The following is an 11,085-nucleotide window of genomic DNA, read 5'->3' as shown; positions in this document are numbered from 1 at the left end:
CTCCACCCCATCCATTCCCCACCATTCTCTCTTCCCTCAATTAATCTCTCTACCTTCCGTCCTCTAATTATCTCTCCTTCTCTCCTGTGTTACCTTTATTGCTTTCCCTCCCCCTCTATTTTTTCCTTGGCAGGTGATACTTCGGTACTTTTGCTTCGTCGAAGACACGCGAGGCTCGGTGTCCGAGAAGAAATTTCGAACGAAAGGATCGGAACTCAACGATGGGAGAGGAGAGATCTGGAGGAGTCGAAGCAAGGAAATATGGCGTTCGAGGAAGTGAGGGACAGGGGGAGAGGGCCCCGTACACGGGATGGCACTGCGATTACCGGAGCGCGTGCGTTCCAAATTCAAAGCTTGATTTTGTTGGGCCGGTTGGGCCACAGGTCAAATTGGGTCCGTCGGTCGTTTGCCAACTCTCCATGCGAACGCAGGCCACTTGGATGCGTCTCGTATAAAAAAACTTTTATAATGTTCTTAGTGAAAAGGTGCTTTCTAGGGGGAAAAATAGATTTTTGCTAATAAAAACCACTTTTAAGCGAAAAAAAATTTAAAAATTTTTAGGAGTTGCTTGCGTCTCCTCTTCTTCTTCTTTTGAGAACAACATTTTAACAAATAGAAGCAATGTTGGACGAGCCTTTTTAAAAAAAAAAAAAAAAATTTAGCCGGACGCTGAGTGCTTCGGACTTGGGGTCAGGATATGCAGGTTGGACTTTTTGAGGACCCGACCTTGATGCGCGGACGGATTGAGCCCTCCGTCCCTCTTGTTTCCCATCATTGTACTCAAGAAAACAAGGAATGACAAGTCATGACCCGTAAAGTCAAACTAGTAAAAATACAAGAGTTCGATACAATGGATGAGGGATGAAGGAGAGATCCATCCTCCATCCTCCTCCATCCTCTCATGCAATAAATTAACTAGCATCCGATACAAAAGATGAAAAAATAGCGCTCTTCAATTTACAAGCAGTGGAGGAGGGTGGGAGGGAATTGAAGGCGTAGGCACCATTGTTTCCGTTGAGGCCAAAGACGGCTGACAGGGACAAGGCCATGCCATGAACCTTGGTATGCGATCCCCCGGCATTATAACCGGCAAGCTTTCGTCTTTTTCCAGCTTGTAATTCTAGAAATAATATGGGAGATAAAAATTAAAATATAAGAAGAAAAAAAATGTAGAAGTTTTTTCCCATATTACTAAAAAAGGTATATATATATATATATATATATAGAGAGAGAGAGAGAGAGAGAGAGAGAGAGAGGCATAATAAAACCAACAAGGACACGATACCCTTTTTCTGACTTGAACAAAGTGATTATACTCTTCACCAAAAAAAAAAAAAAGGTGATTCTAATATTTACTGTAAGAAAGATTTACTTTATCCTAATTCTCAAGAAAATAGTATTTAGGCTAAGTCTTGATTTCTAATCGTTTCAATCCAATTGGAATTAGATAATACTATGTACGTAGAGAAGGTATTGGATTTATACTTGTTATAACTTCAACACACCAACATTAAATGGGACTAGCTGATGGAGGACCAATCGAAAAAATATTCATTGTAATTGATATCATATTTGCAACAAACCAATAAGAAGTTAAGAATCAGTGAAATACAATGCGAAATACAAATATATTAGAATCGATGAAATATAAAGTTTCTTGTTGGTTTGTGATGCATATGACGTGATATCATTGTTGTAACGAATATTTTTTCGAATCAATCTTGGATGCACGGTCACCCGGGAATTTTTGGAGCATAGCTGCCATGTACTATTCTCCAGCATTTATGTCCAAGGATGGATGATTTCTATAGATTTGTATGCCTGCCCCACAAAAAATTTTATGTGCAGCGACACACTGTTAAGGAAGCAGTTGTCATTTGAAATTCATTAAGATATTTTTTTTTGCGGTAGAAGGAGCGTGGTTTTTGAAGCCAATTGTGCTATATGGCCTCTTTTAGTTAGTCCTACGAGACGCGTTGTGGCGTATGACTAACTGTGTCGTTCAAAAACGCCCGGATCACTACTTTGGAACATGAAGCATATAATGGAGAGGGACCGGTTTCGTACTATGCCTGCTGGCCTTTTTTTTTTTTGTGTGCGCGCTTTGCTCATTCTTCTTTTGGCTAATCTCCGAGAATAGCAATTTTTGTTAGCATCCGCATGTTTATCAGAATCATATTGTTAGTAGTTTAGAAAAATAAAAGATGCATTTGGCTAGCCACAAATTTTTTTTTTTATTATTTAATTTTTAAAAATTAAAAAATAATATTTGATAACACCATGAAAAATAAAAAGTAAAAATCAAAATAATTATTTTATATATAAAATAAAAATTTTTATTTTTCAAAATTTATTTTTTTATTTTTTTTTTGCTTCAGCACATCTAAATACTAAATCAAAAAGTAAAGAGCTCGAATCTTTCTTTTTCGTTGAGTTCTTCACCTCGTCGCCCCCTTTTCCCTCCCTATTTGAGCCCTTCTCCCTCGTCGAATTCTTCACCTATCGTCTCCAAATATTACTTTTTATTTTATAACAACGTAGTTATCAAACATATTTTTTATTTTTTATTTTTACTCAATAATAAAAATAAAAAAATAATAAATATTTTTTAAAAATAAAAATCAAAAATCAAAAAGTGTAACCAAATGCATCCAAAAATTTACGTTCAAGAGCTCAAAATAGAAAAGTGTTTAAGTTTTAAAATCAGCTGGCTGATATTCTATATAAAGAAAAATTAGAAAAAAGAAAAAATATCAGACACACAATCTATGAAATCATATAAATATCAACAACTGATATAAATTCTATGGTGAGTGGGCCACTATTGGTTTATGAAGCACAATCAACTAGTTCATATGATAAGGGAGCAATTTCTTCACCCCTCTCAACATGGAACTTCTTCAAAGAATTATAAAAAAATAGGAAACTGTGAAATTAGGTTCTACACCTTTTTTTCACTTTACACGTAAAATATGCACGCAAATGCATGTGTATAAGGAAGAATATAATCAACAAAATCATATTTAATCATGACTTAGTTATCAAATCTTGTAAAAAGTACAGTATTTAATTACTTTACATATTGATTTTACAACTTACAACTATAGTGGTTCATGAAACTGATAATAAAAAGGTAAGATTAATTCATGACATATGACATTTGAACAAAAAATAAAGAGCCTTTGATAATTTGTAAATATATATATATATATATATATATATATATATATATAATATATATATATATATATATATATATATATATATATATATATCTCACACATACACACAGAGGGAGAGAGTAAGTGTGAAGATTTATAATTAGATTGTTGATCAGATAAATCAATTAAGAGTCTACTTTATATCTAATTGCCAAACAAATTAGAATTCATCGTACAATAAATTTGTAGAAATATGAAATGTTGGAATATATTATGACATTAGATTTTTGTCGCTTTACCAATATAGGATATCGGGGTATTTTATATTGTAAATTATTAACTTCCAAAAATCTGAAGCAAGCAAACAGCATATAAATATACTATTTTAAGATCATTATCATCATCAACAGACATTTAACTTAGCTTTTTATCTCATGATATATCAATCCGTCAATCCTGCCAGGTTAAAGTTGGAGAGAACACTGGCTTTTGGCCTTTGAGGAAAGGATCCATGCACTAACATATAGGGGTTGGCATAAAGATTCTGCGAGTGTGGGATAAACAGAACAAGTGAGATGAAACCCCAGAGTAAGGCTGGAAAGGGTATTCCCACTGGGGACAGGAAATCCTTGGCCCTTTGTCAACGAAGAAGAGGAAACAAGATTCCGTTTGTTGCAAGAGTTCAATCTTGGCAACAGGAGATGGCGGGAACTCTTAGGAAAGGTGAGCTCTAATTGTGGGAACTATTGTACGTCCAAGACCAATAAGGGAAAAACTATTGCCTGGGCGTGGTCTAGGTAGACCCCGCAGATCCCACGGTGGATAACACGCCACATTAACCTTGCATTTCACGAATTCCCGATTGCGCGTTATCCACCGTGCACATGCTCCGACATTTGCGCTGGTCTACCTGGGCGTGGTCCAGGCAATAATTTCTCCTAATAAGGAGGTAATCCGAGATAAATATGGATATTTAGTGGGATTCCATAATACACTGATTTCTAGCTGATGAGGTTTGGAGATCGGAGGAAAAGTTATTGGACGTTTAAGGCGAGTTTAAGAAATACCAAAGGATAATAAGCCTTATCAGCAATAGTTATTCGTATTTTTCTAGCAGTTTAAGAAGGCACATCTGAGGCAAATATAGATTAGGGGGATTCTCTCAGTCCCCGTTTGGAATCTGGGTCTGATGAACTTTAAAGTTTAGACAAAAAGAAACTAAATCCAAAGGGTCCAAAAATCTTGCTGATAAAACTTAATATTTTTGTAGTAGTTTAGACATTCACCTTCCTTTTAGACATTCACCATTGGATCATCGATGGATGATGAAGTTTGGAGTGCTCTGAGATCTGTGCGAAAGATACAACCCTAATCCCTCAAATAAAGGGGTGGCACATCAACTAAGTAATCTCTGTCCTTATCTAAAGGAAATAGTCGTGTGGACTGGTGCAAGAGATTCATCACGATCAAGCCGTACGTTTTGCTGAGCCTGGGGAGTTGATCTTCAGAAGGCAAGGACGAATTTGGTTATATATATATATATATATATATATATATATATATATATATATATATATATATTAATAGCATCATGTTCACGGAATTATGTAATCATCTGTTTTCTTGTTTTTTTGGTTGGGGGGCCGAGAACGAAAACCTCCTCGATCGTATTTTGTCGCTTGCAAGAATCAAGCAGATTCGATAAGACCAAGGCCAACTCTCTAAAAAAAAGAATCCGACCCAAAAAAAAAAAAAACAGATGTCGCCTAGCGAAAGAAGCCCAAAAAAAAAAAAAAAAAAGAAGAAGAAGAAGAAAGAAAAAAAGAAAGAAATATCTATCTCAGATATATTCGAGCTAAAGAAAAATATTATTCTGAGGAAAAATCAAAAAAAGAAAGGGACCGGGGTGTATGAGTGCATCTGTCGCGCGAAAGCGGGATTCAACTTCCTTCCCGCGAAACCACCGTTGGATCACCCACCGCTCCGAACTCCGTCATCCATATATCCTTCGACACAGACAGTGGATTCGTGCGAAGGAAGGTGAATCCTTCTTTCGCGCGAAAGATACACCCCTGTCCCAAAGGGGAAATATTGACGGTATCCATGCACGCTACCTCCTACCTGGAGTTTGAAGAGGAGCTTGGCAGGCGGGGATGGCATGGAGGTCGGAAGATGCTGATGATGATTGTCATCGGCCGGCTGGACGGGATTCGAGGTGCGGCCGAGGCGGCGTCGGAGGGAGCGGAGCTTGTCCCAGTGGTAGCAGCAGGAGAAGACGCCGCTGAGGCAGAAGATGACGACGAGCAGAAGCGCCGTCCCCAGAGGGAACCCCAGCGTCGGCCTACTAGACAAGTGTGCCGGCGGCGTCGTGTCCCCGGCGTCCATTGTATCTATCCCCTTTAGCTTTTCGTTTCCTCGCTCGTTGTCCTGCTCTCATGAGTGGGGCTGCCGCTCGCAGTGACAAGAGCTAGCAAATGCTGGCTGGCCGGCAGGATGGGCGGGGATGAGGCATCGATGGATATTGGAGAGAGGAAGGGGCGTTCAGGGTGAGCCTCTATTTATCAGGGTTCAGGGCCAGAGTGAGATGGGGATGGTACATCCTGTCCCCACCCGCAAGGTTGCACGGCAGTGGAGGTAGTAGTGGCGTGATGATGCTATGGTGGGGGCCAATTCTCCTCTCTCTGTCTCTCTCTCTCTCTTCCCCGTCTTTCCCTTTTCCCTTCGTCTATCAATCTCCTGCTACCACATCTGCCACTGTTCTTGTATTTGACATCAAAAGGAAATTTATTATATTAAATTACCCTAAAAAAATTATTATATTATGTTTGCTACTTTCTTCGTTCCCCGGTGTAACGGTTCGCGGCATGATGCGTCAGTGTTGCTCTCGCTATCAAGAGGCCCACGATTACGTGTCAACGTTTCTTAGGTATACCGACCGGGGTTCGGTTTGAATCTTTCGCACGAAAAAATTGATCTTCTTTCGCCGCATCCACTGTTGGATCGTGCTACGCACGTATCTTCAAGCATGCTGAAAATTTTCCGTCTATTTACTTGGATAGCTTTCGAAGCAGTTATTATGCGATCCAACGGTAGATTCGTACAAAGAAAGATGTGAAAGATAGAACCTCTATCCGACCAGCCAGTATTATATGATGGCCAACGATCAGCGAGTGCAAGTGAATGCGAGAAGAATATAGAGGGGATACGAAAAGAAAAAAAAAAAAAAAAAAAAAAATTATTTGATTTTAAAGCTGGCAAAAGACTAAAACAGAGCAAAGAAATCCTTTATCATTATAGACTTCAACTGGGTAGACGTAAAAAGCAGCCTAGCTCATCCTATATAACACCGCTTTCATACTTAGATCTTTCTCCTGGAGTTCCTTTGCTCACCATAATCAAATGCTAAGTATCCCATGACTTCGACAAGAAAAATAATAATATATGTTGGAGAATACCCACCGACCGATCGATCGACGGTCGGAGGGACCGACCCACCGACCGATCGACCGACGACTGCCGGAGGGACCGACCCACCGACCGACCGACTGCCGGAGAGACCGACCGACCGACCGATCGATTGACGGCCCCTTTCCGTCCGTGGATATGTCGATCGGGTTTCCACTCTCCGAGCCGACTGAACCAGGGAGTCTAATGGCCGACTCTCGCAACATGACTCGCTGACCAACAAAGGAGCCCGAATCTCCACCCGACGCCACACAGATGGCCACCGACCTAGGGTCGGTCGACTCCTCCGATCGCCGTACAGTCGCCAGAGCTTGTCAGTCCTGACAGCAACATGCGGCACTGCCACCTAAGGGCATTATCCTGCCTAGGGCATTGTCAACCCTAGTGATTTGACAGCCCCACGGCGATATGACACTTTTACGGCGACTCTGACAGTCTACAGTGAGTTGACAATTCCTCAATTGTCCGCGCCATTAATGACGGCGCCATACCACGCTCCACTATATAAATCGGAGAAGGCAACAGTGCAGGACACCTTCACTTCGACTGGGAAACCACAGGCTTGCTCCCCCTCCCTCTCTCTCTCGATTGAGCTCTCTGTCTTCATTTCACTGTTGCCCAGTCACCTCTCTGACTTGACCGTCGGAGGGTCCCCGCCGGAGCTGCCTCCGGTCAGTGTGGACTTCCTTTTCTGCAGGCGCTCGTTCCCGGCGATCAGGCGACGAGGGGATTGGCCGCAACAATATAGCATGAGCTAACAGCTCAGTAAAAATACCTTCAAACATGCACCAATCAATAATTTATGGATAGAAAATAGAAAGTAATCAGTGCTGAAATGAATGCGAACCTTGCCGGAAGTACGCGGTCGAGTTGGTCCGGAGGTACGAACCTTGCCAGAAGTACGCTAACGTTCAGCACCGACCGGCCAGCCAAATCGCTCCTATTGTTGCTCCATGGCCTTTCGCTCAGTGGGGGGTCGACATTCTTGGTCCTTTTCCTCCGACATCGGATCAAAGAAAGTTCATAGTTGTCGCCATCGACTACTTCACCAAATGGGTGGAGGCCGAACCCTTGGTGCAGATTACCGAGCGGAAGATGGAGGACTTTGTCCAAAAATCTATCATCTTCAGGTTCGGGTTGCCGCATACTATCATCACCGACAATGGGCGACAATTCGACAACCAAAACTTCAGAGACTTCTGCGCAAGGTTTCACATCACGCACCGACTGACTTCAGTCGGGCACCCACAGTCCAACGGCGAAGTCGAGGTGACCAACCGGACCTTACTCCACGGACTCAAAACCCGACAAAATGAAGCCAAAGGCCTCTGGGTCGACGAGCTAGGCTCCGTCCTGTGGGCTTACCGAACGACCCCCCGCGTTCCGACCGGGGAGTCGCTTTCAGCTTGGCCTACGGGACGGAGGCGATGATCCCACTCGAGGTTGGACTGCCATCTATAAGGATCGAGTGGTATCAAGAGCCGGACAACTCCGATTGTCGGAGGGCCGACCTAGACCTCCTCCCCGAACTGCGAAATGAGGCTCAAATTCGCATGGCTTCATACCGACAGAAGGTAGCTCGGTATTACAATGCCAAAGTCAGACCAAAGCTCTTCAGGCCTGGTGACTTGGTCCTGAGAAAGGCAGAAGTCTCGAAGCCCCTGGACCAAGGGAAGCTGGCTCCAAACTGGGAAGGGCCCTACACGGTAGCAGAAACCTATGGTCCGAGAGCCTACCGACTGGAGACTCTGGGAGGAAAACCCATTCCCCGAACGTGAAACGCGGACAACCTGAAGTTGTATCACCAATGAACTTTGTACTTGTCCAGTCGGAATACGAATCCAGTTTGAGATCTCGGAGTTTTAACTCTTCGACTAACGATCGGCGCTCACCAAGGTCGAGCCCCGACATGCCGACTCAGACTTGGTATCCGCCTGAAACCGACGATCCAATCGTCGGTGACGCATCGACTCTTACGAGGACCGATATATCTACATGGACGGGGGTCACACTCCTCCGACCTTCGGTGACACATCGGACTCTTACGAGGATCGATGCATCTACATTGACGGGAGTTGACACTCCTTCTACGGTCGAACTTTTGGGCCAGACCATCGGCTAACAAGCTGATCGAGCCCCGACCAAAGAAAGGCGGAATGCCTGTGCGACCGTCGTCGCGACTCCCGATCGAGCTACGGCCGGTCGAAGGATATTCGGCTTGCCGCCGTCTATCGCATAATGCGACCTCGGTCGCATTCATGATTAACCGACCGGGCTACGGCCGGCCGGAAGATATTCGGCTTACCACCGTATATCGTGAGGCGCAGTACGGATAACCGACACAAGAGTATCGGGGTCCGACTTATCGGTGCTCCCCCGACTAAATACGCCGGACGACATCCGACTGAACGCGTCGGAAGAGACTCGACTACCGCACTTATCCCACGGTTGGTCGGCTTCCGACTCAACGGACGCGCCCGACTCATGGCCGGAGGAAGGATGCCCGACTTACGACCTCGACCACCGAAGGCCGGTCCAAAGTCGGGACTTGTCCTACCTGCGTGGCGGCACGAGTTGCCGAACGTCCTAACCGACCTATATGAGTTAGCGACTTACGAAGGCATTCAACAACACATAAGAGAAAGAAGAACAAGCAGAGAAAAAAGTAAAGGACTGATTTCATTCAAGGTCAAAAGGAGTTTACAAAATCGGGCCGAAGCCCAGTTACAATAGTTCTAAGAAGTAAAACGAAAAAAGATAAAAGCCGACGAGACCGCGGTCATCCTTCCGAGTCGATCTCCTCGACCGACGGAAGATCGGGGATGACCGGCGTATCCACCATGATCGGCGCTGGGTCGACGGCCGAAGCAGGATCGTCGGTCGGTGGGGAGCTGGCAGTCGGCGCCGGGACACGAGTCGCAGCCGTCTCTCCTTCGGCCACTTGTTCCTGGATGGCCTCCCCCGCCACGACGATGCCTCCCGATGGCGGGTCGGCCATCTCTTCAGTGACTTGCTCCTCGGCCCCCGACGGGACGATACTGCTGAGGTCCAGCTCTGGGTACAGGGCTTGGACCGCGTCCCGACCATCCTCGTACCCCATCCGGTACGACGCGAAGCCAGACTCCAGCATTTCCTCCCGGTACTGGTCGGTGGCGCGAAAGTCGTCCACCGCCCGACTGGCCGACTCCTTCGCCGACCTCACTTCCACTTCCACCCAGCCGAGCGAGTCCCTTGCCGACTCTGCTTCTGCCTTCGATATGTCGGCGTCGGCCTGGGCGATTGACAGATCCTCTCAGCCTTGGCAAGTTTTTTCAGGCTGACTCGAAGCTGCTCGCACTCACCCTCGAGTTCGACGGCAACACCGTCGCCTCGCACCGCAGACGGTGCACGGTTCGACCCTTGCGTTTGGCTTCTTTTTTGGCCGACCTTAGCTCGGACCCGAGGCGGGAGACTTCGTCCACCAACTTGGCCTCCCGATCGGCCGACTGCTTCAGGTGGTCGACCAGCATTGCCCGGTCGGCTTCGGCCACTGCCGACCTTTCTTTCCAAGCGTCCGGACGTTCCCGAACCTCCGGTATCCGGCTTTGAGTTCCGACATGGTGTAGATCAACTGCGAGGCAAGCATTTCGTCAGAAAAACAAAGTAACGAAAATGCTAAGTAAAAAGGAGGCAAAACAAAACTTACCTCAACCATGGTCGGGTAGAATGAAGATAACATCTCGGTCACTTGCCGAGACCTTAGCGCCTCCACGTCGGCCGGGAGGAGGATTCCTTGGCACAGCCTCCTGGCCAGGTTGTGGTCGGCCAACGCCGACGCCCCTTCGGGGAACTGTGCGCTGGGAGGCACGGTGCGACTCCCCGACCTCGTGTCGTCCGTGGGGTCCATCGGGGCCTTCCCTCGATCGGCCGCCCCGACCGACGGAACCGACAGGGAGGGGATGCTCGAGTTTGAACCGGCACCCCCCGTTGCGGCCGCAGACGCCGTCGGATGGTGTTCGGCTTCCCGAACCTCATCTGGCACCACCCCTGCCGGCGAGGCCGCCGATGTTCCTTCGACCGCTTCTTCCACCGGCCTCTCCTCCGGATGCGCTGTCGGAGCCGCGAGCGCTATCACCGGCTCCGATTGGTCGATCGCCGATGCTTCGACGGTCGGCACCGCTGGAGTGGGCTTCTTCGGTGGACGTGAAGGTCCTGCCCCCGATGCCGGCCTCTTCCTCGCTGCGTACTGCCAAATCTCGACGTCGGTTGGCCGCATCCTCGGAGGTGTCCCTGCAGTATCGACAGAAATATTAATCTGAGAACCGAATAAGGGCCGAATGAAAAGAGGACCGGGGGATCGGGCGATACCTAGTCGGGGGACCAGTTCAGGCCGGCGTCATAGAGAGCTTGTTCGGTAACAAGGTCCCTCTGCTTCGGAACGACATGTCTCTAAGTCGGTGGAAGTCCTCCCGGTCGTCCG

The 11,085-nt window shown here is 46.3% G+C and overlaps 1 protein-coding gene across 1 annotated transcript; it reads right to left on the bottom strand.

Annotated features, from left to right (window-relative positions):
- Positions 1-793: 793 nt before the first annotated feature.
- LOC105054535 (uncharacterized protein At5g65660) lies at positions 794-5,708 on the bottom strand. Its single transcript, XM_010936073.4, has 2 exons — positions 5,283-5,708; positions 794-1,120 (listed from the first exon to the last, which is right to left on the bottom strand). The coding sequence occupies exons 1-2, from the start codon at positions 5,544-5,546 to the stop codon at positions 953-955; spliced, it is 432 nt and encodes a 143-aa protein (XP_010934375.1). The 5' UTR covers positions 5,547-5,708; the 3' UTR covers positions 794-952.
- Positions 5,709-11,085: the final 5,377 nt, after the last annotated feature.

Source organism: Elaeis guineensis, chromosome 11 (assembly GCF_000442705.2).
Source record: "Elaeis guineensis isolate ETL-2024a chromosome 11, EG11, whole genome shotgun sequence".
Taxonomy (NCBI): domain Eukaryota; kingdom Viridiplantae; phylum Streptophyta; class Magnoliopsida; order Arecales; family Arecaceae; genus Elaeis; species Elaeis guineensis.
The sequence above is the reverse complement of the archived record's forward strand: the minus strand, read 5'-3'. Positions and strand labels throughout refer to the sequence as shown.